Here is a 27887-nt window from a genome sequence, read left to right on the forward strand (position 1 = left end):
CTAGTATTTTTTATTCCGTATTTTTCCATTTTTTTTAGTAAGATATCATGATTAATTGTGTCAAATGCTTTGGATAGGTCTATAAAAGTTCCTAATACAAATTGCTTTTTATTAAAAGAATCACTTTTGCTATTAACTAAATCTAAAATTGCATGTTCTGTTGAGTGCTGTGCTTGAAAGCCGAATTGTTTTTTATTTAAGAACTTGTTTTAAATTAGGTATTCATATAATCTATTGTAGATTATTCTTTCAAGTATTTTAGAAAAGGTTGGAAGTATTGAGATTGGTCTGTAATTGTTTATTAGAAATGTTTCACCGGTTTTGAAAATAGGTACAATTTTAGCTACTTTTAATTTATCTGGTACAGTTCCTGTTATAATTGATGATTTGAATATTTCGAAAATAGGTTTGCGTATCTCCGAAAAGACATTGACGACGATATTACTGCAAATGTCATCTATACCTGGAGACTTGTTTGTTTTAAGAGGGTTTATTGCATTTTCGAGTTCATCAATTTTTAGTTTTTTAAGTATTAATTCGTTGTTGACACTAGTTAGATAAGTTTCAGATGAGTTGTTTGGACAATTGACTTTTGAAGCTAGATTTGGGCCTATGTTGACAAAAAAACTATTAAATTTTTCTGAAATTGCATTATTATTGTCATACTCTTTATTATCTATGACAATTTGAGCAGGTAAACTATTTATTTTGCAGGTTTTTATCCCAATTATTTCTTTCATGATATCCCAAGTTTTCTTAATATCACCATTTGTGTTTTTTATTTTATTTGAGTAATAGTTTTTCTTTGAATTTTTTTTAATTTTTTCAAACAAGTTTTTATACTGTTTGTAAACATTTAGGCTTGCCTCATTTCTATTTTTTAAGTATTTAATATAAAGTTTTTGTTGTTTTTTTGAGGATTTTTCAATACCTTTGGTGATCCATGGATATTTTAAGTGCTTTTCTTTAATTGGGAAGTGCATATTATAGCTTTTTAGGAAAAATTTTTCGAAGTTATTATAAGCAGAGTTAGTGTGCCCAAGATTGCATTCATGGTATACCTTATCCCACTCTTCTGCCGACAGTGAGTCTTTAAATTGTTGAATAGCAAATTTGTTGATTTTTCTTTTATAAGTTTTAATTTTACAACTATTATTAGATTTTATATCTTGCGTCAAGGAGAAGAAAATAGGAAAATGATCAGATATATCTGCCTTTATTATTCCTGCTATTATTCCTGCTCATTGTTGTTTTTTATAAAAATTTGTTTTAAATGATTGGAAAATTTAAATAAATCACCTTCAGGTGGCCGGTAACATGTGGAGACCAGTATGTTTTTTGATTTGTTGCTCGTTATTTTAATTGTAAAAACCTCACTATCGGCATCTGAGATCGAAAAGTCATCTCTAATTTTGGTAATACAATATATATGTATATATATATATATATATATATATATATATATATATATATATATATATATATATATATATATATATATATATATATATATATATATGTGTGTGTGTATATATATATATATATATATATATATATATATATATATATATATATATATATACATATATATGTATATATATATATATATATGTATACATATATATAAATATATATATATATATATATGTATATATATATACATACAAATACATATATATATATATTTTTTTTTTTTGTCTTGTAGTTATCTAGGTGCTCCCAGAAGTCCTTACGGTCTTTTCAGAGAGCACCGCGGGAGAACATTTAACGGGAAGTTCAAGCCTCCTTTTCTACCAATGTCACTTTTTGGGCTGGAGCTGGCGTCGAACCGAGGACTTCTGGGTTCTGAGCCAGAACTCTAACCACTGCGCCACGGCTGCTCGACTGTATAATATATATATATATATATATATATATATATATATATATATATATATATATATATATATATATATATATATATATATATATATATATATATATATATATATATATATATATATATACATATATATACAGTACAATCACTCTCGATCGAATCTTATGGATTCAAATTAGAGAAATTTTTTAACTAGAGAAAGTTTTTTTAGATGAGGGCATTTCAAGGTGACTAAGCAATAAATCGATTTATAGAGGTTTTTGAATTAAGGAGGTTCAAAGTAGAGAGAGCACTATAAATATATATATATATATATATATATATATATATATATATATATATATATATATATATATATATATATATATATATATATATATATATATATATATATACATATATATATATATATATATATATATATATATATATATATATACATATATATATATATATATATATATATATGTATATATATATACATATATATATATATATATATATATATATATATATATATATATATATATATATATACATATATATATATATATATATATATATATATATATATATATATATATATATATATATATATATATATATATATATATATATATATATATATATATATATATATGAGATCGCAAGCAAAAAAATTAAAACTTTCCTGAAAGTCCTAAAACCTTTTTTATAACCTTTAAATCAAAAAGCATTATCGATTTAGTATGAAAACATCAAAATTTTAATTTTGCCAAAAATCAAGTTTTTCAGACCACTGTGTGACGGTCTATTTCGATCAAATCGAATATTAAGTAGTAAAAAAACACAGCTGTTTTTTATTTTTAATACACTGTTTTATTATTAGGCTTTTATGGTTAAAAATAATCTGTTCTATTAAATTTAATGTCGGATATGTGTGACTCTAAAAATTGTGTTCATTTTTGTATTTGCTTACAGTGACATCAAAAATCGGGGAATAAAGCTGACAAATAAAAATTTTCAAATTATTTTGTGCGCGAGATTTCTAAAATTATTAGGACTTGGATTTTAAAAATTTATATTGGGTCAACAAACGTTTCCTTAGACATGATATTGTTACTAAAGATACACGGTTACTAATCGAAACATTGAATATTGTTTTTGACTCTAAGGAGACAAGTTAAAAGAAAAATACTTTTTAAAAACTGAATTGAGTTAATTAGGTTAGCTTATACCGTTACAGCTCGTTAAACCGTCCAACTCTTTTTTCAAATTTCGAATGTTTTGAGATTTTGAAAAAAGATTAGTGTGAATTTTTCTTTGTCTGTTTAAAAAAATAAATGTTGTATCAAAGAGACGGCATAAAGAAAACAATTTAAAGCGGAAATACGACACTCTATTGAAGTCAGAGCCGACGACACCGGATGGTGCCAGGGGCACGTGCCCACACACCCCTCCCACTTTTTTTCTAAAAGACCTTTTTTTTCTTTTCTCTTAAAGAAAATTCTAGATATAGAGGACTTTTTTAAAAATTGAGGATTGTGTCCCTTCACTTTGAAACCCGTGTCGTCCGGCCCTAGAAGTTTGAGAAAGGAAAAACAAACAAAGAGGTTTCCAAAATTTATGATATTTTGCAAAGCACTCTTTCAACCTAGAAAAAGAATAAAAAGAAAATCTTTGACGCTTTTGGTCAAGGAAATTAGGCTAAACGGGTGAAAGTTGATACATATAACCACGTAACAAGAGCTGTACTTAAATGGTTCAAACGAATGAGCTGATTATGTGTCAAGTTATATTCAAACATATGTACAAGTTATGTCTAAGCAACTATAATTTTTTTTTTGTAGGCATGGTATATCTTTTAAAAGCATTTCTGAAGAGGTTAATGAGCATATGATCGCTCCATGGCTCGAAACCACATTGACTACAATTCTCTCTCAACACCCACTTAAAAATATTATTAGGGTAACTTGTTGCATATTAGTGAGACATTTAAATTTTCTAGCCTTGTACAGATTTTTTATGAAATGATACAGTATTTTTGATTTATTATGTTTAAAATTTCATGTTATTTTTATGTTTTAAAGTAGTTTCCATTTGTTTTTTTTCTAAAAGAACAAGATCTAAATAAGTACATTAAATATATGAAAAATTCATTATATGGTCTCTCAATGATGGATATTAGATTAAAAGTATTTGAGATCTGCAAAAAAAGTTAGTTCCAAATCATTTTAACAAATAAACAGTTCAAAAACTTGTTTAAGGATGTAAATAAAATCTCTAACACTTATTCAAACTGCAAATACTACGATATTATTGATCCTAATAAAACTCTAAATCAAATCTGAATTGGTGACTTTAATATGAACTTATTAAACTACAATGAATTCCTTATTATCTCTGATTACCGTGACTCACTATGTACTTACTCTTTTTTCCCAACAAAAATTCAACAAACGCGAGTAACCTGTAATATTACAATAATTTTCTTTAAATTTTCGATGTCCTAATCTTATTTATAGCAACCTAATAATATCAATCAATAATAGAGAATACTAGGAGTAGAATTAAACTGTGCCATGTGATCTGAAATTAATAATAATTTTTGATCACATGGCACAATTTGTTTGTACTCCTAGTATTCTCTACTCCTTTCAAAAGAAAAAAACTCATAACAACTCAACGATTATTTACGAATTTAAATGATAATGATTTTATTTTGAACATTTCAAATATTGGCTGGAATTTTATGTTTCAAATGATGATGATGTCAATGAATCTATGAACTTCTTTTTAAAAACATTTAACACAATTCTTGATTGTAATGTCCGGTACAAAAAACTGACCAAAAAGCAAGTTAAACTCAAATCTAAACCTTGGATAACTTATGAACTTCTGAAGTTAGTTACAATTAAAAATAAATTCTACAAAAAGAAAATATAATCTAAAAATGCAAACACAAAAATTCAACTATTCAATAATTTTAAATTGTGCTGGAATAAAATTAACAACTTATTAGGAATTTCCAAAAAGCCATACTACATTTCCTTCTTTAACAAAAACCTCAACAGTACAAAAAATACATGTAAAGGAAAAAAAATAATTATTAACATCAAACCCTCCACACCAATTAAATCTTACATTCTTAAATTTAATTGTAACACTATCTGAGACAGTATGGCAATGGCTAACATTTTTAACAACTACTATGAAACAATGCAAAAATCCACCCAAAAGTAAAATGATTTTTTCTAAAATTATGTTTCTGAATGTGACTGAAAATGAGGTGTCTGGTTTAATAAATATTAGAAGTTTACAAAATTATAGAAGTTTTGGTCCAAATACTATCCCCACACACCTTCTTAAACTTACTTCTCAAGTTATTTGTAACCCTCTTTGAATCATATTGAATTATTCTTTTAATAAAAGTTTTTAGTTATTCCTACCCATAAAAAGGGTTCTCTAATGGACTTCACAAATTATTGACCAGTTTCTCTTCTATCTAACATTAGTAAAATATTTAAAAAAGCCATGTATAACAGACTTATGCCTTTTGTGACAAAAACTTTTTTTGTCTCTAAAAATATCAGTATGAATTTCGTAACACATACTCCACAACTCATGCACTTATTAAAATAACTAAATGCTCTTGACTTCTTGACTTAGAGAAAACCTTTTGTTCTGTTGATCACTTCATCCTCTTAAGTAAATTAAAACATTACTGTGAGCAAGTTAAAACACTGCGGTGTTTGAGGTAATACTCTCCAATGATTTTCATCGTATATTTTTAATAGATCGCAATTTTTCTCCATCAATGATGCCAATTCTTTTCCAATGAAACGCTCTACGGGTGTACCCCAGGGTTCTGTATTAGGACCATTGCTTTTCCTTATTTTTACAAATGATCTAAAATCTCTCTAAAATTTTTAACGGCTAACCATTTTGCTAACAAAACCAACTTTACTTATAAAAAAACAAATCATTAAAAAAATTAACCAACATATTAATCATGATTTATCTAACCTTCTTAAATAGCTGCACTATCATAAACTAAGTCTTAGTATCAACAAAGCTAAACTTATTATTTTTAAATTAAGTCAATCTAAAATGTATAAAAACCTATACTTTAGACTAAATACGCTAAAAATCTTTCCCGTAGTTTTATTAAAATACTTTGGAATCTAAATGGACTCAAATCTATCTTTTTCCACTCATCTTGAAAACTTAGCAGTGAAATTGTGTAGATCAAATGGGATGCTAACCAAAAATCGCCACTCTATCAATTAAGAAACTTTACCTAATATATACCATGCTATTTTTGGATCACATCTTAGATATGCTTGTCAGGTTTGGGGACAAATCAAGTTTAATGCTTTTTTAATATTATCTAACCTACAAAACAAGGCTTTAAAAATAATATTTTTTCAACAATATCATTTTAATTCTGACATCCTTTACTTTCTATCAAAACATACTCAAATTATGTGATCTTGTTTATTTATTAAATTGTCTATATATATATATATATATATATATATATATATATATATATATATATATATATATATATATATATATATATATATATATATATATATATATATATATATATATATATATATATATATATATATATATATATATATATATATATATATATATATATATATATATATTAAACATTTAAATGAAAAAAATACGACTTTTTTTATGGGACTTAAATTTTATGGTACGGCAATCATTCAGCCATATATTTAAAATCATTAAAATGAAAACCGTTATACAAATACAAACTTGCGTTGCAACGAGATCAATCGTTAGTTTTCACGCCAAACGGGATTTTATTTAACCGGTGTCGAAATTTGATAGCAAAAACTTTTTTAATTTTAAACATAGGTAAACTACACTAAAGAAAGCGCATTTATTCACTGAGTTATTGAGAATACACGTTTAGGTTAAAAACAAACTATAACATAAATCAATCTACACAGGCCGACGAAATTTTACTTTTTTGCCTTTTTTTTTTGTTACTTTTTCTTATAGTATTCCTAATTCTGATTTCAAATATGCAACCCTTTTTTTTGTATCACATCAAGTTTTAAAGATATTAGGGTTCAAATCACAAATATTAAATGAAAACCCCAAATATTGTCAAAAAAGACTTCTTCGAAGTTTTTTTACAAAGGTTTCAAAATAGCATTTGTTGAAATAAAATGGAATATTTTTCATTCTATTGATGAAAACATTTTTATTTTAAATTATTTTGATACTCTTTGTTTTTTTAATTTATTTTTTGTCAATAAATGTTTTTTTAAATTTCTATAAAAAAACGCTTCTTTTGAGAACCTGGTTGGTTACTTTTGAAAAAACATTTTTTTGGCCATATTATGAATTTTACCCTAAATATTAGGGATTGGAGCCCTATTATCTTTAAAACTTGACGCGATAGAAGAAAAAGGATCGTATATATGAAAGCAGAATAAGGAATATTGTAAGAAAATAACATTGTATGCAAAAAAAAAAAGTAAAAATGTAAAATTTTGTTGGCCTGTGCTATCGATTGCAATTTAAGCGGGTTACTCTAAATAAGCGTTTTTTTATATTAATCGCTTTATTGTACCATGGCCTCAATGTAATGGGAGTGGTAATTTTTAAAATTGCTTTTATTTTAACACAATAAAAGTGTGTGCTACATTTTTACCGGTCAAACCAACCATAATGTCAATAAAGAGACGCTGGAAAACTTCATGGTTCCATCAGTATACATGCTGATTGATTGAAACAAATGATAGCAGTTTTATCTAAATATGGACTCCGCTCACGCAGCAGAGAGAAAACGAAACAGGATTATTGTCCTAGCCATCTTTATCATTAGATTTGAATCTAAATAATCTATTTAGGCTTGGACGGATAAAAATTTAGCCGAGGTCTAAATAAGATTCAAAAATAGTCTAAAGCAAGAACTAGATACTATTTGGAAAAGAGTTCTAACCAAAATTTTTTCTTCTTAAATCGATTCAAAATAGATGTATGCTTTGCAAAAAAGCACGCGGGGGGTATATTAAATACTGATTTAAATTTTTTTGTTACGCCAACTTTAATGAATAGCAGCCGTAGAGAAGTGGTTAACCCGCTTGCCTCAGAAGCTAGAGATATGTGGTTCAACATTACATCTGGGCAATTTTTATTACAACGGTAAGGAAGGAGGTGTGAACTTCCTTTCAAATGCTCTTCCGCGGTGCTCAGTGATAAGACCGTAAGGACTTCTAAGGGCACCTAAAATAAATTAATAATAAAAAAACAGATTAAATTATTTTTATTGAAAATTCATTTTAATATGTTTGATTAAGTTTTTAATATATAACTGTATGGTATAGTATGTATCCACGGTGCAAGATTTGTTTAACAAAAATTTTTATCGCAAATAGTTTGTTTGATCTTTTTTTTAATTTTGTTCTTTTTTAACTTAAATAAGCTTTAAGAAACAAAACTTTATAATACAGTTAAACTGTAGCTGTATTAAGTGAGTGAGTAAAAAACTCACTTTGACAGTCTTTAATAACATACAACAATTAACTAATGCAAAAAATGAAAAAATTAAACAAAAAATTGTTTTGAAGTTAATTTTTTTGATGGTAAATATTCATTTAACTTGTTTTTAAAACTGTTTACGCTTGTTAAATTGGTGACTTAAATTGTCAATAACAATGTGTTCCATAAATTTGCAGTTCTGTTTATAATTAATTCATGTCTCGATATAAACTTGGTTTGATCTCTGCTGTATTTCTTATCAAGACCATTTTTTCAAAGTTTATTAAAATTTATTATTATTAAAAATCTTTATTAAATATTTGAATAAGATCTTCTCTTTGTATTCTTTCTGACAATGTAGTTAAATTAAGTGTCTGGAAACGATGTTGATTATGCAGACTTATGTTCTTTGTCATCCATTTCATTTTGTGCTGTACTTTTTTTATTATTTTAATGTCAATTTTCGGTTTTGGTAACAAGATTAGTGCTGCAAATTTAATCAGAGGTCTGACAAAAGTTGTGTATAATTACTTGAAAATATACTGACCTAAATGGACAAAGGCGTTTTTTATCAAACCTTTTATTGTATTTGCTATTAATGAATATTTCACTATGCGTTTCTTCCATTTTAGTGATGTTTAAAAACTTACACTAAGATCACGCTTATTTGTTGAGTTGTTAATACCTGATTTATTTACTGTGTAATTGAATTTTGTTTTTATCGTATTGAATAACCACAACCAATTTAATTTCGTTCAGTTTAATTGAACATTTTACTGACCACTCTTCCATATTGTTTAAATCTATTTGAATTAATTTAGCTTCCTCAATTGATTATACTGCTGTTGTCTGTATATATTTTTACAGTGTTTTTGATTTTCTCTGGTATGTCATTTATGTATGCTACAATATGGAATGGCCCTAGAATGGATCCCGGTGGAACACCACTTAATACGTTTCTCCATGTTGGCACTGATTCACCTTGAATCACTCTTCAATTATTCAAAAATACATCGATCCGCCTAAGAATTTTTCCTTATGCGTTCAATTTTATAGTAAGTTGCTTGTGAGGTATGGTATCAAACGCTTTCGCAAAATGATATAATCGAGAGTCTTTATTTATAATGTCTCTGTTCTTAAATTTCTATTATGTCTCTTTTTTTTTTTGATAGCACTGTGAATAAAATTGCCGGTTATTTAAATTTTAGGATCATAAAGATTTATATTATCCTGGCTTCCACATATAATATATATCCAGTCAAAAATCACCAAAATAATAGGTTTGATGTATCGAGTTCGCTCCTACGTCAATAAAAATAGTCTTAAATTAATCTACTTTGGGCTAATTCATAGCTTCATCAGCTATGCAAACATTTCATGGGCAAGTACTCAAGCGGCAAAGATTAAAAAAATTTATAGTCTTCAAAAACATGCCTGCAGAATCATTTACTCAAAAAATAGGCGTGAACACGCTAAGCCCTTAATGAAAGATATGAAAATGATGAATGTGTTTGAAATTAATATCTACCAGCATTTAATTTTCATGTATCGTTATAATCACAATATCTCTCCTATAAGCTTTAATAACAAGTTTAAAATAAATAAAAATGATAACTATAATCTTAGAGCGAATATGTCCAACACATATAAACTGCCTCGGATAATAAACAAATATTCAGAGTACAGCATTCTATATCGAGGTCCAAAAGTATGGAATACTTTTCAAAAAGGATTCAAAGGCACGGTAAATTCGTTAAGTTCCTTCAAGTTTTTAACAAAAAAAGAAATTTTTAAAATATAAGAAATGTTTTTGGTTAATCATACTTTGAATAATTTCTCATAAATCTGTTTTTGTTTTATTTCTACTTTTGTTGGTTGCTTATCAATTTTATTAGCGAATTACGCGTTTTATTACGATATTTTATTGAAATTTTATTACGCATTAACATATTACGATATTTTTTTGAAATCTTGTTATAGGGGCTCTATGAAAAGATTGCGATAACGTATTGTCATCCTCATCTTCTTTGAGCCCCTATCTGTTTTACTTATTTTATTTATTGAAATTTTATATTACGAAGTTGTAAAATCTTATATTATATTAAAACAGAGAAAGAAAAAAAAAAAAAAAAAAAAAAAAAAATATCGTCAGCTCGGAATACAAGTGTCGTATCGAAAATTTTTTTAAATTATATATCAGTATATAATAACCTAATATCTGTAAATTTAAAGTTATATAAATGTAAAAAATTATTTTTAAATATAGTTACAATACAACGTTATTCAAAAAAGGTTTTTTTCATTAAGGGGTATACTCCCCCATAAATTAAAAAAAAATCAAAAAAAAAAAAAAAACTGATTTAGATAATTAAATATATGGGGGTTTCAGAAATCATAAAGATTTTACCTAAAAATATCTATAAATACCAAAACTTTTTGTTTTTGAGAGTTAGGTACAAAAAAGAGAAAATTTGGTACCCCTAAAATAATCACTTGTAAACCAAAACAACGTATTGATTTCACAAGTTAAAAGCATTTTTGACTTCTTGTTAGACTTGTTAACAACTTATTTTTGGTATATCAAGACTAAGTTCGTTTTTGTTGATTTGTAGCTCATTTTTTGTCGCATTTTCTTGCCAGAAGTTGTATACTTTTTAGTTTTCAAACATGGTTAAAGCTGATCGAATTAAAGTAAGAACTAAGCGAGCAGGCAAAAGAAAGAAGATTTTTAATATAAAAGTTTTACGTAGCAGTGTGAGTGTAAATAATGTAAATTTTCCATCTTTAAGTGTAAATATCGAGTTACCTGTAAATAGTCAAACTGACATCTTCGATACGTCAAGCTCTTCTCTTCGCAAAGTTGAGGCAGTCATTAGCTCAACATCAAAAAAATATAACAATACTAAAAACAAAGTTCTGACAGGATATAGAATTATTGATTGTTCGATTTTGTCTGATGTTATTAGCGTTTTGAGCTGTCCAACTTGTTTCCAAACGACTTTAGCAATCATTGAAAACAAAAGCAAAAAGCAAGGACTTGCATGTGAACTTTCTATTATTTGTTTAAAGTGTAAATATCAAAATGACTTTTACACTTCTAAGTTAATTAATAAAAAAGGAAACTTTGATATAAACAATCGAACAGTATATACAATGAGGACTCTTGGATTAGGACATTCCGGAATTGAACGGTTTACAACCCTCATGAACATGCCAAAACCAATGACGCCAAAAAACTATGACAAACTTGTTTTAAAAATTGCTAATATTACTGAGAAAGTTGCACAGGAAACAATGACTGATGCTGTATCTGATATAAGACTACAGTGTCAAGACAATGAGATTCTTGATGTTGGTGTATCATGTGATGGCACATGGCAGCGTAGGGGATTTTCATCATTGAATGGTGTATTTGCAGCACTTTCAATAGACAGTGGAAAAGTTTTAGATGTTGAGGTGATGAGTCGAATATGCAGAGGGTGCTCCTTAAATCAAAAACTTTCTAAAAAAGATCCTACTGCTTATGCTGAGTGGAGAAATTCCCACATTTGTAAAATGAATTTTGTTGGTTCTGCAGGTGGAATGGAGTGTGAAGGAGCCAGTCGTATTTTCCAGCGATCAATTAAAAAACATAAGTTGCAGTACATTAATTTTTTAGGTGATGGAGATAGCAAAAGTTACAATAGTGTCAAGGATGTTTATCCTAATATTAAAGTAAATAAATTAGAATGTGTTGGACACTATCAGAAGCGTGTTGGAACCAGACTCCGGAAATTGAAAAAAAAAGTTAGGGGACTGGGCGGTCGTGGTAGATTGACAGATGCAACAATTGATCGACTGCAAAACTTCTTTGGTGTGGCAATTAGACAGAATACTGGTAATTTAGATGCCATGAGATCAGCAGCGCTTGCTACCCTTTTTCACGTTGCTTCATCAAAAGAAAATAATTGGCACTATCCACATTGTCCAACAGGTGTAAGTAGCTGGTGTAAATTTAATAGAGACAAAGCAAATAGCACTAACACCTACAAGCCAGGACCTGGTCTACCTTTAGAGGTTGTATACAAGATCAGACCTGTGTTTGAAGAGCTCACAAAAGAAGATGAGCTTAAAAAATGTCTGCATGGTAAAACGCAAAATGCAAATGAGTCTTTCCATGGGAAAATTTGGGATCGCATACCAAAAACAAAATATGTCTCGCTGACTTTGCTGAAGTTTGGTGTTTATGATGCTGTTGCCAATTTTAACATTGGGATGAAGTCTTCAATCCTAATCTATGAAAAACTGAACATGGTTCCAGGTTTTTATACACTAACCGGTTCTAACGACATAAATAAAACACGCATTAAATGGTCGATCTATAAACTAAAACCCGATAACAAGTTGCATCGTCAAAAGTTAAGGGCTAAACAACTTAAGAAAAGTGACAAAACCTTTGAAAAAGAAAGTAAAACATATGAAGCAGGAGGTTTTTAATATTAAATATAGTCCAATATATAATGTTACTTATATTTGTAGATCTTTATTCTTTTATTTTCAGTTTTTATGCGTTTTCTCAGTTTAAGGTTTTTCAATATGCCGGCCAAAATTCCAAGAGAACCGCTTGAGCGTTTTATCTGAAATTTTCAACAAATTTTCCTTTTTATAAAAGCTGTGTTTTAAACGGAACAGAATTTTTAAATACTTATGAATAAAACAGTATGGCTAATTTAATTTTTCAAAAAATGTACTTTTTTCTATTGTCAACTTTAGAGCACAAGTCTTCAGGCCCAGAACCTTTTTTTAAAAATCTGTTCTGTTTAAAACACTCATAAACCTATTCTAATTGTGTTTCCAAAGTTTCATTCAGCCTTTTTTATTAGTTTTTGCTAAAACTTGGCCAGCGCAAATCTTATTTTTTGCTTATTTTGGGGGTTTTTTACGGTTACTACAGCAACCGTTGACCAATTTTTTTAATTTTTTTTTAATTTTCTACATTTATGCTATGGTTAATCATTTTATGTCAAAATTTGTTATTTATTGTCAATATTTTAAAATGGGGGAGTATACCCCTTAACGTAATATTAAATTTACATAAATTAAATAACTACATATTTATATATAAAATTAATAAATTTTCGATACGACACTTGTATTCCGAGCTCACGATATATCAATTATTATTTAAACCCTTACTTCATTTTTTTTTTAAATGACTGGTGTTATTTAAAGAGAGCATTTCTAGTTAAAGAAACTCCAATGTGTTTTTTATGAAAATGTTATATTTTTATCCTCATAGTTATAAAATCAAAAAAAAAAAGTTTTATTATTAACTTTTTATTTTTAATTTTATTTTTATTTATTAACTTATTAACGTTGACTTATTTCATTGTTAGGTTGCTAAAACAAATATTAGGTGGTCATGTTCAAACCAACAAATTTTTAAAAAATTTTTTGTTGATGAAAAAATAGTTGTAGAATTATTTAAAAAATAAATAAGGCAACCACAATAAAACTTTGATAAAAAGTGTGAAAATGATGATCTCAAAAACGGTTTCTAAAAATTAGGTTTAAAGCTTTCGGTGATTCCGAAAAAAGTATTCATAGGTATGAATATATACATGTACTTTAGGGGGTTTATTTACCAATGATTTTCAAAAAAATGATTAAATCACATTAGGGGCGATTCTAGGAATAAAATATAGGAGGAGGCCCATAGTTCATTTTTGCATCAAAAATGAACTACGGGCTTTCAACTAATAAGGTTAATAAGGAATCAGGTGAACTAAAAATTATGTGTGGAGTTCCGCAAGGGTCAATTCTTGGTCCCTTGCTGTTCTTGATCTATGTAAACGATTTGCATAATGCTTCAGCAAAACTTAACGCGATAATGTTTGCTGACGACACAAATCTTTTCTTATCGAACAGTGACATTAGGCAACTTTACTCTGACATGAACTATGAATTAAGGAATGTCAGTGAATGGTTTAAGGCTAATAAACTGTCACTCAATGTAGATAAAACAAAGTATACTCGATATATCAATTATTATTTAAACCCTTACTTCATTTTTTTTTTTTAAATGACTGGTGTTATTTAAAGAGAGCATTTCTAGTTAAAGAAACTCCAATGTGTTTTTTATGAAAATGTTATATTTTTATCCTCATAGTTATAAAATCAAAAAAAAAAAGTTTTATTATTAACTTTTTATTTTTAATTTTATTTTTATTTATTAACTTATTAACGTTGACTTATTTCATTGTTAGGTTGCTAAAACAAATATTAGGTGGTCATGTTCAAACCAACAAATTTTTAAAAAATTTTTTGTTGATGAAAAAATAGTTGTAGAATTATTTAAAAAATAAATAAGGCAACCACAATAAAACTTTAATAAAAAGTGTGAAAATGATGATCTCAAAAACGGTTTCTAAAAATTAGGTTTAAAGCTTTCGGTGATTCCGAAAAAAGTATTCATAGGTATGAATATATACATGTACTTTAGGGGGTTTATTTACCAATGATTTTCAAAAAAATGATTAAATCACATTAGGGGCGATTCTAGGAATAAAATATAGGAGGAGGCCCATAGTTCATTTTTGCATCAAAAATGAACTACGGGCTTTCAACTAAGTTAACATGGTTATTGCAATAACCAGTTCTTATTATTTTGCACAGCAAACTCGTATGCCAATATTGGCATACGAGTTTGCAAAATAATAAGAACTGGTTATTGCAATAACCAAAAATGCAATTAAATTATTGCAAAAATCAAAAATGAACTATGGGCTTTCAACTAAGTCAACATAGTTGAAAGCCCATAGTTCATTTTTGATGTAAGTAATAGATAACTTGATAAACCTTTTTCATCTTCTGTAAAAACTTGTTTATTGTTCTAATTAGACTTAAAAAATTCATTTGGATTGAGCTTCTTTTTATGACAACATTTTTTTAAAGTCATTCAGTTTATGCAAAATTTGCGAGCTACAACATTCACTGGCTCTCTAAATTTTTATTAACAGCCTTTATTGTATTGCGTGGTATAGCAACTCTGTCTGTTTTTTTTTTTTTAACCATTTTAACCTAAACCATTTAAAGAAAATTAAAATTCTGAAAACTAAAAAAAAAGTTTAAAATAAAATAATTGTTTTAAAAAAAATTACTTTACACGATATTATGCAAACTAATTGCAAAAATTGTGTAAAACTAAAAACTAATTATTAATATTAGTTTTTAACACTATAACATTTTGATTGTGATATGTTAAAAATTATATTTGTTATATAAATTTTTTTAGAAATTTTATATAACAAATATTCTCCAGAGCTCTGGGCATATTTGGCACTATTAAAAAGAAAGGAGACGCAATCTTCCTAGCTAAATACTTTTTGCGGAGCTCGGTAAAAAAACTTATTACGATTTACAAATGATAACGACATTTGTCAATCAGCTTATCAAATTATTTTCAGAAATTATTGTATATCAAGTCGGCACCTTTTTATTGGAACAAAATAGTTTTGAAAAACTTTGACTTTTCTTAAGAGTTTAGCTATCTTAAAACAAAAACTTATCAAAAAATCATTAATTTTACTAGATGATATATCTATTTTCTTTTAATTTCTTTTAAAATTTAACAATTTATTAATTGTTACTTTTATACAACTTTTGCAACTGTATGTCCCGTAGTTTACATCGTATTTTTAAATTATAAGCAGTTATTTTATAAAATAAATTTTTTTATAATGCCGTTAAAAATTTAAAAATTAAAATAAACTTTTTTAATTTAATTAACAAAAGCCAAAAAGCAAAAATAAATGACACAACTTAATAAAAGACAATAAAACATCCAAAGAGGATTCTAAAATTATAACTCTAAAAAAACGCAACCTATCAACAATTAATAAGAATAATCTTTCTAATAAACTAAAGCAAGAGACGTGGAATCAGGTTTTTAAATGTGATAATACAGATGAAGCTTTTAATATTTTTCTACAAATATTTCTTGATATATATAACAAAACCTGCCCATATGAATTAAAAATAATTAAAAAAAAAACAATACCAAATCCTTGGATGAATAAAACTCTCATAAAATGTTCAAAAAATAAACAAAAACTTTACAATAAATTTTTGGAAGACAGAAGTGAAGATAATGAAAAGATATACAAAAAATATAAACGGTTTTACGAAAATCTTCTCATGAAAGCTAAAAAAAACTATTATAGTGAAGAACTTACAAAAAACAAATTCGATGTAAAAAAAACATGGGATGTAATTAATAATATAATGGGAAGAAACAAAATAACTACGGCTTTACTGCCTCAAAGAATAAATATCAATAAAACTGTTATTTATTGTCCTTTAAAAATCTCGAATGAGTTAAATAAATACTTTACAAATATTGGCCCGAACCTTGCTAAAAAAATTATAACCACACCCAACTCATTTCAATTATATCTTAAATCGTTAAATGACGTAATACTTCACGATAGCGACTTTTCTCTTAAAGAGCATGAAACAGCCTTTTCTTTTCTTAAAAAAAATAAATCACCTGGCTTTGATGACGTTTCTAGTAATATAGTTATTTTAAACAAAAATTACATTTCCAGACCTTTGATTCATATTATAAAACTTTCAATTAATGAAGGTATTTTCCCTGAAGCACTAAAGTTGGCAAAAGTATGCCCAATTTACAAAAACAATGATCAGTCAGAAATCTCTAATTATAGACCTGTATCAGTACTTTCTGTATTTTCCAAAATATTTGAACGTGTAATCTATAATAGAATTTATAACCATTTTAATGAAAATAATTTATTTTACACAAAACAGTTTGGTTTTCGAAAAACCCATTCAACTGAACACGCAATAATTGAAATAGTAGACCAAATTACTAAAGGATTCGAAAACAATAACTTTACTCTAGGATTATTTATTGACCTATCAAAAGCATTTGATACGGTTGATCACCTCATTCTTTTAGAAAAAATTAAACACTATGGAGTAATAAATAAAATCTATGATTGGTTAAAAAGCTATCTCACTGAAAGAAAACAATATGTTATTAATAAGGAATCAGGTGAACTAAAAATTATGTGTGGAGTTCCGCAAGGGTCAATTCTTGGTCCCTTGCTGTTCTTGATCTATGTAAACGATTTGCATAATGCTTCAGCAAAACTTAACGCGATAATGTTTGCTGACGACACAAATCTTTTCTTATCGAACAGTGACATTAGGCAACTTTACTCTGACATGAACTATGAATTAAGGAATGTCAGTGAATGGTTTAAGGCTAATAAACTGTCACTCAATGTAGATAAAACAAAGTATACTCTATTCCATAAAAAATCACAACAGGAAAACCTTCCCTTAAAATTACCAAATTTAATTTTAGATGATAAACTAATCGAAAAAAATGAGTCAATAAAATTCTTAGGAATTCTTATTGATGAAAATTTATCATGGCTTCCTCACATAAATTATATCCAATCAAAAATTAGTAAAACAATTGGTTTGATGTACCGTATTCGCCCATATGTAACATCAGAAAGTCTGAAACTAGTATATTTTGACCTAATACATTGTTTTATTTACTATTCCAATATTACATGGGCTAGTACTCAACCAACAAAACTTAAAAAAATATTTTCTTTACAAAAACATGCATGCAGACTTATATATAACAAAAAAAAATATGAACATGCAAAACCACTAATGAAAGACATGCAAATGATGAGTATATATGAAGTTAATATTTACCAACACTTAATTTTTATGTATAAATATAATAACAGCCTGATTCCAAAAACCTTTAATAATAAATTTACAAAAAATGTTAACAATAATTACTCTCTTAGAATAAATCAATGGAATACTTATAAATTGCCTAGAATTAGGAGCAAGTATTCTGAATATGGAATAGCATACCGTGGACCGAAACTATGGAACACATTTCAAAAAACTAAACATTTAAATACGGTAAAATCACTAAACTCCTTTAAGTTTCTAATAAAAAATGAAATTTTTAAACATTATAAATAATTTTTTAATTTTTCTAAATGAACATCGAATTCCATTATTCTTAGTTTTTTCTATTTTTATTTTTTTTTGTTTGATTGTCTCTTATTTTTATCTTTAAAATAATTTGTCAGTATTTTAAATGACTATCGTTAAAATTATATTGATACTATTTACTTTCTTTCTTTAAATGTAAATATTTATGAAAGTTTTTATCTTTTTATTATATTGGAACTGCACATAGTATTTTTAACAATCTTATTCTATTTTAAACTTGTAAAGCCCACATAGGGGCTCTATGAAAAGATTGTGGTGACTTTAGTCATCCATATCTTTTTTGAGCCCCTGCCTGTTTTTTATAAATCAACTTTTTTTGTATGTAAATGTTTCTTTGTAACTATATTTTCTTATTATATAAACAGCAAACATATATATATATATAAAAAAAAAAAAAAAAAAAAAAAACCACAAGATGTACAAAAAACAAAACAAAACAAATTTGAGTATAAGAGCTGATTTGAAATAAAAAGTTATAAAAAAAACTACAGTGCGTTTCATAATTATAGCCGCACACATAATTTCTTGAGATCTATATATAATACAATAATTAAATAAATATTACTCATATTATTTTGAATATGTAGGTAAAAGAAATTAAAATGTAGGTGCAATAATTATTTTTGTTTTAGTTAGTGGACGCAATAGCACAAAATCAATTTTGCGGGCATTTCATAATTATAACCGCATTTGTGATTACTTTTATTTAAAATGTAATTTAACTTTAAATATGTGTGTTATTAATGCTGTAATGACTTTTTTATTATATATTACTATTCCTTACCTAATTCATTTATTTATTTGCTCATTGTAGCAATATGCCTCGCGGGAAAACATTAACTGAAGCTGAAAAAGCCCAAATACAAATTCTACATAAAAAGGGAGAACCCAAACGTGAAGTTGCTCGACTAATTGGACGTTCAGATCGCGTAGTACCGTAGTACGAAATTACTTGGCTAGTCCAGCTACTTACTGCCAAAAGGAGCATACTGGACGTCCAAAAAGACTCAGTGACCGTACCCAGCGCAAATTTATTCAAGCTGTTTCGAATTCTAACAAGAGTTGTGTCTAGGTTAGACCTGAGTTAGACCTGAATGTGTCAAAATGTACGATTTGGAGGACCATAAAACATGCTCCACACATTGTTCGATGCTACCTGTGCCACGTCTGCTGCCACGCCATAAAGAGGCGAGATTGGATTTTGGTCGGAACAATATGTCTCTTGACTGGACCGAGGTAGTGAATTTTTAAATTCGGTAGTAATAATTATATTTAAAGAATTAAGGTGTTTTTATTTTCACTTTTCTACATCAGGTCATCTTTAGTGATGAAAAAAAGTTCAATCTGGATGGACCAGATGGAACAACTCACTACTGGAGAGACCTCCGTAAAGAGCCACATTTCTTCTCGAAACGGAATTTTGGTGGTACTAGTCTAATGGTATGGGGGGCTTTCTGTGTTCACTCTAAACTGCAACTGGCGTTTCCTTCGACAAAAATGAACAGTGAAGAATACCAACTGGTACTTCAGAACAATCTTCTACCTTTCATCCGACGTTTTCCACGCCGTCGTTTGACTTTTCAACAAGACAATGCAAGTGTTCATGCCAGCAAAAGCACTACAGCGTGGTTGATTGAGAAAAATATTCCACTTTTACAGTGGCCCGCGTGTTCACCCGACTTAAGTCCTATTGAGAATTTATGGGGAGTGCTTGTACGACGTGTGTATGCAAATAATCGTCAGTTTCAGACCGTGCCCGAACTAAAAATGGCGATTTTGAAAGCTTGGGATGAAATTGAAGTCCAGTTGCTTGAGAATCTGATCAGAAGCATGCCGAATCGCATTTTTGAGGTTATTAAGAACAGTGGTGGCTATATCGGTTATTAAAAAAAAAACATGCGCCTTAGTTTTCCTTCTTTATGGTTATAGGTCGTACTACGGTTATAATAATGAAACGCACGTAAAATCGAATATAGGCCATAGCTGGCTGTAAGTAAAACAAAAATGATTATAACACATGTACATTTTCTACTCTTACTTATCCATAAAAAGTAGCATTAATACTATTTGTTTATTCGTTGTGGAAAACACGGACTAAGAGAAATGGGGGATGCGGCTATAATTATGAAACGCACTGTATTTGTTCAAGTAATTAATCAATAATTATTAATAATTATTTTTTACACTGTTCAAGTTTATATAATAACAAGAAAATAATTCTTTCAAATTGTTTCTGTTTTTAATTCTAATTAAAACTCTTTATCTTTTATTTACTATTATAATATCTTAAAAGGTTAAGTTTATTTATTTTTTATTTTTCATTGTAAATTTGTTTACTTTTTTTGTTTGTATATAGATGTATATATATATATATATATATATATATATATATATATATATATATATATATATATATATATATATATATATACGCACACACACATATTAAAATATATATATATTTCTTTGCTCGATCAATACTCTAAGAAGTCCTAAAGATCTTATTACAGAGCACCGTGGAATAGCATTAAATCAGGAAGTTCAAGCCTCCTTCCTTACCAATATTGAATTAATGCCCAGAGCAGGTTTTGAACAACAGACAATCCAGTTCTACGAGTCCCCACGTTTTTCTATTTCTTTATAATGGCTATGTAAGTTTTTATTATATTTCTGTGTTTTATACATTATAATGGATTACATTTTTAAAAAGTAATAACATTACAAAAAAAAAAAGAGACCTATATGGCTTCTTGGAATAAGAAATATCCTGCATATTTTTTTTAATGTCGTATGGATTAATTTAATGGTTAAAAAAAGTAGGTTTTTTAAAAAGATAAGCTGCATCGGCGTTAATTTTAAACAGCAAGACATCGGTATAATCACTCGACTACCATTATAAGGTGTGAATATTTTAAAACACGATTTTTAAAAATACTAAAACTTAAATAACAGGAAAAAAATCAATTGGAAACTAACGTAAAAATAGTACACTTTAATATCCTAGCTAGATTGCTTTGATGCTAAAGTTGATCATTATCAATGATGCTTTGCAAAAAATCACGTTAATCTGAGTATTTGTCTGAACTATAACAGCTGTAATAAAATTAGCATTTATTTTAAAATCCTAAAAAAATCCTCGCAATTCAAAAGATTTAAATTAAGAACTAGCGTATTGCAAATCTGTCTAATGTTAATATCACATAAGTGCAAAGCAGAGTTTTTAAAGTAGATTCATATTATATTTCTTCTTGAATTTTTATTAAAGCCCACCAAGGCTTACTTAGGATTGCATTTAATCAAGTTTATGTAAATATATGTTAGTTTTTATGTTAATTTTTTACTTCAATATTTTTATTCGATAAATATGTTTCAAGATTTTTGGTTTTCCTGGCACTGCATTGTTTTCATAGATTACCTAGATACTGCATTCAAAAACAAACTACTATTAGTTCATATATATAATGCCTACATGAAATAAGAAAGAAATTTATATTTATTTGTCTTTTTAAATCTATTCTATCTTGTTGAGTATTTTGATTGTTTAAGCGCAAATTCAAAATTGAAAAGAATTGAAAAAATAACTCATAAAATTTCGAGTTAATGATTCGATTATCTTTTATAAAAAAAAAATTGCTCGTTATTGAGAATTACTTTAGAAAGAAAAATTTAAAGAAATTTTAATCGGTCATTTTAGGCTATTTGCTAGAGAATTATTTTTTTTATATAAGCTCTAAACCTGAAATTTTTAGTTAAAGTACTATAGTACTTTAAACTAAAAAATTTAATAAAAAATCTCAAGTAAGCATTACAATAACTTGATTTTTTATTGACGAAAATAATTATTTGAAGTAAGATAATATTTACATTTATTTACTAATCTATCCAGTAATTATATTTAATAAGCGAAGTTTTGGTAGCATTATTTTTATTTAAATAAAATATGTCAACTAATGAAGCAAAACCATAACAAAATTAATCTCATTTGGCAAGGCATTAAAATTTCTTATATTTTTAAATGCAACAGTCTCCTTCATAATTAATATTGAAAAAATAAAAATATAAATAAAAACAACGGTAAAAACTTGCTATTGAACCATATAAAAAATATACAACTTTTATTTTTACATAAATATTAAAATATATGCAATTCATAATAAACATTGAAACTATTAAAAATAAAAAGGAGAATGCGCAAGTACCGCACAAACTTGATTTTGTTTTGTTCCGCATTTCAGACTTTTTTATTCTCAATGATTTGAAAGTTTTATGTTTGAGCCGACTAAAAATTGTGGCGACAACTTATATTCGTCATCAATCAAATTTACACATGATCCATCTAAATACATAAACGAGAAAAATTTAGAATTAAGTTAAAAATAAACCGTCAGTAATCAAATGCAATGTTCTTGTAGGGACGATATTACATATCTTGACCAAGATGCATATCTTAGCCAATAATACCAATAATACCCCATTGTTGGCAACATTGCGCTGATATAGGGATACCAATAATGTTTATATTTTGCAAATTCAAATACTGGCAAATAAAACGACGCCATTATTGAATATTTCGTTTTTTTATATCCATGCGTAATTTTATCCTTTGACCATTAAAGTTAGACGCAATTTTTTCGTATATCGCTGAGGCTTAATTTTTTTTGCGTATGTAACGTCACTTAGTGTGAAAAACAAATTAGGGGAACATGGGGCAAGATGACGAACGTTTTGAAAAGCACTTATATCTTAGTCAATAAGTGTTCATCTTATTGATAACACTTATTGACTTATATCTTAGTCAATAAGTGTTATCTTAAAATCGTCATCTTGCCCCGTATGCAGGGCAAGATGACGATTTTAAGATAAGTTAATTCCATGATACCATTACTGTCTTAAATATCACGGTATCATAAATTCTAGTTTATAAAATAAGTAATACAAATAGTGGTGTAATTTAAAAAAAAAATTAAGTTATTATATTTATATAGGGCTATGCCAAAAAACTTGTTAATCAGTTCATAGTAAATTCCAAAACAACAAAATAAAACAAATGTCAAACAAAATATTTTAATGGGCAATAAAACAATGTAATAATTGCTAAGCTACACAAGAGAAGCATACAGTACTAGTAAATTTGCGTTCAACATATTGCCCACAAGTTAAATGACACCAGTGTTCACAGGATTTACACATATCCCAGTCATCATCAAGCAATGGATCATTAGGATCACCATAGATAATTTCACAATACCAACATGAAATTTCTTCAGTTTTGTCAACTATTTTTGAAACTTGATTTTTGGATTTTTTTTCCGCTCTTTTTTTGGCTTTGTCATTTTTCTTTCTATCGTTAGTTACAGCTGTTTTTTTAAGCTGGCCCTTCTTTTCTCTAACAGCTTTCTTTATTTTTTGATTCATCAATTTTTCTTTTTTCTCGAGTGCAGCTAATTGAACTGCAGCTTTAAAAGGGAAACTTGTTGCCACTTCTGCTCGCTTAAATTTTCGTTTACGGCTAGCACTATTTGTAACCCTACAAGCAATAGGATAAGGTCGAATGTTCTAAGATGATACAGTTTTTGGCACATCGTTTAACTCTGTTTGGGTTCTATCAACATTTGCATCTGCATTCGACTGAATGCATTTTGGTTCAGTGTTAACAGTTGGCAATGATAAAGAGTTATTGTTGTTAAATGATATGGTCAATGCTGATGTAACTGCATTAAGTTTCACCTTTGATGTTGACTGTTGCTGGCGATCTTCAACTACTGGAACAAAATATTACAGAAAAAATTATATAACATATGTCATAAAAATCATCATAAAACTATTTAGGTTAATTTTACGTTATTTCATATTCTATTATTTAGCATAATTGTCCAATATTATAGATAAGCTGAAGTTATTAGCTTATTTAAATTATAAATTGTCAGGTAAAAATTTGTAGATAAAAAAACGAAGACAAACATTTTTTAACTTTTAGTTTTAAGAAAAAAATAAAAAACCGAACTGTCTAAATAATATATAATTTACATACTTATTCCTGATTGATTATTTGATATAATCTGATTTTTTGGTATTGAGCTATCACTGGTCAATGATGGTGCAAAGTCAGTTAAGGAAAAGATCTGCGGATTGAAGGGCCAGATTCCAGTTTCTTCAAATCCTTTTCTTGCAATGCCAGTTGTTGCTGATCGGTCATATGCATGTCTTACAAGTGCAGGAATCTGTGCTTCAGTGATTGGTCTACCTGGGTGATTTACCATCGAGTTATCACAAGCTTGACTGTAGTAAGTTTTGAATGGTGAAAAGAAGGTAACATCCAGAGGTTACATCATATGGGTGGCATGTGGTGGCAATGTTAGCATTACTATTGAATGTTTTCTGCAATATTTAATGGCTGAAAAACTTATGTGTGAGTTATGGTTATCCACAATTAACAGAACAGGATCAGCAATAGTTGGTTTTGTGTGATAAGCGAAGTGCTTTAAATAATCTACAAAAATTTCCTGCGTCATCCAACCAGAGTTGTGGGCAAAGCCAACTGAATCAAGTGGAGAATTGTCCAGAAAATCATGCCGCATTCTTTTTCGTGGAAAAATAAAAGCTGGAGGTATGTAAGTTCCAGCAGCATTCATGCTACAAACTATGGTTACGGTTTTTCCTCTTTCAGCAGAAACAACTTTGGCCACTCTTTTAATGCCTTTGACTGAAAATACTTTTGGGATTTTTGTTGGTACAGTGGGTAACCCACTTTCATCAGCATTGAAGATTCTTGAAGGTAAAAATTTATGTGTTCTCAAGAGATCTCGAAGTAAATCAAAAAATATTGCAATCTGTGGGGAGTTAAAACTTTGAATTCTACCCAAAGACGTCATTTCAGGAGTTCATAATGAAATATGTTGTGGCATTTCAAAAATCCACTTAACCAGTCAAGACCAGCAATTTTTAATTCCCTGTTAAAATTATGTTGAACATTATTATGTTCTGCAAATTCAAATGCACATTTTCTGAGCTGTACTTTGGTCATACCAAAAAATCTTTTGCTCAACTCAATTAAATATTCTGCAAGTAATTTTTTCATTTCCATTGAAAATATAGGATGAAATCTTCCATTGCTAATTAAATATTGATCCGAAGATTTTTTAAGGTAACGCCTTAGTGTTGCTTCTGGAACTCCAAAATTTACAGCAGCTTGGTTCTTGCTGCAAGCATTGGAATTGCAAGCTTCAATAGCTTGAGTCATGTTTTGCATTGTCCAATTTCCATTGGCACCTCTACTTGTAGTTCTGAAATAGTTGCGAACCATTTTAATAACTACAAATAACACAATAGTATACAATGGGACTGTCAATATAAACAAATAACATGCAAATACATGTACCATATTAGAAATATACTTTACACACACACACACACACACACACACACACACACACATATGTATATATATGTGTATATATATATATATATATATATATATATATATATATATATATATATATATATATATATATATATATATATATATATATGTATATGTATGTATATATATACATATACATACATATGTATATTAGTAGTAGAAAATCACTTAACAAAAATTTTTTCCATTTAACACTGTGTTTCATCAACAAAGATTCATCAGAAATGGATGATCAAACATATGTATATGTATATACATATGTATATATATAATATATATATATATATATATATATATATATATATATATATATATATATATATATATATATATATATATGTATATATATATGTATGTATATGTATGTATAAAACAGATTAAATATAACCATAAAGTATAGTTATTAACCCTAATCATATTAGCTATGCTTATTTTACAAACAGATATACGCATAACTAAAATTGACATATGCATAAATAATAATATTCACAACATACCTAAACTTAATAAACTTAACTTTAAAGTAACTTTAATTATTATTCTAAGTTATTTTATTATAATTGTGTTTATTGTTATAAGTTAAATACAACTAGGCAACAAGATTTAAGTTAAACAAAACTAGAGGCAGTGTTCATACAGTTTATAGTAAAACATGTACTTCGGCAAAACAACGAACGAGTCATCTTACCTCGTTCATCTTGCCCCTAGACTACGCAATCTTCAAAGGTGATTCAGAACTATACATAAATAAGTTATCATAGCTTAATACTACTCGTTTGGCTTCCAAATTGAACAAATTAAAAATTCTTGCTTACCTTTAGCTGGTGATGTAATGATGAAAAAAATCAAATGAAAGTGAATTTTTTTTTTTTCCTAATATCGGAAAAACCTTATTTAATACTTATCTTTCATCCAGAAAATGATATTTATAAAGAAAACATAAATAAATCTAGTAGATATAATCTACATCGCTCTCAGCTACAGTCAGCTTTCATATTTAGTTGAATTTTGAAGATAATGGTAGGTTGTCATCTTGCCCCATTCGTCATCTTACCCCATCCTCCCCTACATCTTTTCAAGATGTAATAGACAACTTGAAAGTTGTAATTAAGAAAAGCAAGATGAAATTGAGAAGAAGAATGTTGTAATTAAGAAAAGTAAGTATAATTGAGAAGATAAAAGTTGTAATTAAGAAACGTCAGATGTAATTGAAAAAACGAAAGTTGTAAATAAGAAACCATAAAATGTAATTGAGTACATGATAGTTGTAATTAAAGAAATTATAAAGAATACAAAGTTCTTTGCATTTTGAATTTTGTAGTCCTAATACACTTCGTAATTAAAGGCTGGAAATAATAATATAATATCAATAAAATATAAAAAGTCATGAAAAAGTCATGAAAAGGGCATTTGAGGTTTATGCGGTAACTCAAATCTTTTTTTTATTTTTGTTTGTGAAAAATTTAATTGAGATTTTATATGAATAATAAATAAAACACAAATAAATTATTTACATAAAAATATAAAATTTAAATAGAATTTAAACAATGTCATTAAAAATCATTGCAATATTCAGTTAAGCACCAACTTGGACGTTTTACATATTTAAAATTGTTGCGTAATGCGTGGTTGTGTTGTACAGCGCGTGTACAATCACCTCCCATTATTGCATTGTTTGCCGCAGTAACAACTCTTTCTAAATACTGCACTCGTTGTTTCATAATCCCAGCACCGAATACATGTGGAAAGCGAATCATATTTTTAATGGTAATTTTTATTTTGGACCAGATGGCTTCCATTGGGTTCAACATTGAATGTAGGGTCCTAATTGTAACAACTGAGCCGGTGAATTTTCAAACACCCTTTCCAAACGAGCCTGACATGGAGCATTGTCTGTTACTACAACCAAATCATCTAAACGATTCTCGGATGTAACCCACTGGTAAAACAAAGCCAACATCCACTCGTTACAAGAATCGGCTTTAAACGATCCTCTGTGAGTTTCCATCAGGATGACATTTGTTG

The 27887-nt window shown here is 27.8% G+C and overlaps 3 protein-coding genes across 3 annotated transcripts in view; all 3 read right to left on the reverse strand.

Annotated features, from left to right (window-relative positions):
• Positions 1 to 209: 209 nt before the first annotated feature.
• On the reverse strand, positions 210 to 983 carry LOC136079186 (uncharacterized). Its single transcript, XM_065794908.1, has one exon. The coding sequence runs from the start codon at positions 981 to 983 to the stop codon at positions 210 to 212; it is 774 nt and encodes a 257-aa protein (XP_065650980.1).
• A 21538-nt stretch (positions 984 to 22521) lies between these two features.
• Positions 22522 to 27887, reverse strand: part of LOC100209329 (platelet-activating factor acetylhydrolase) — a 70554-nt gene continuing 65188 nt past the window's right edge. Inside the window, exon 9 of the mRNA XM_065795468.1 lies at positions 22522 to 22778. Within this exon, the coding sequence (XP_065651540.1) occupies positions 22690 to 22778 (89 nt within the window). The 3' untranslated portion in view covers positions 22522 to 22689. The remainder of the gene's footprint in view (positions 22779 to 27887) is intronic.
• LOC136079570 (uncharacterized) lies at positions 23872 to 24809 on the reverse strand. The gene is made up of 2 exons (XM_065795469.1): positions 24474 to 24809; positions 23872 to 24204 (listed from the first exon to the last, which is right to left on the reverse strand). Exons 1-2 carry the CDS (start codon positions 24700 to 24702, stop codon positions 23999 to 24001), a joined length of 435 nt encoding a protein of 144 aa, XP_065651541.1. The 5' UTR covers positions 24703 to 24809; the 3' UTR covers positions 23872 to 23998.

The sequence above is a fragment of the Hydra vulgaris genome, chromosome 04 (assembly GCF_038396675.1).
Source record: "Hydra vulgaris chromosome 04, alternate assembly HydraT2T_AEP".
Lineage (NCBI taxonomy): Eukaryota > Metazoa > Cnidaria > Hydrozoa > Anthoathecata > Hydridae > Hydra > Hydra vulgaris.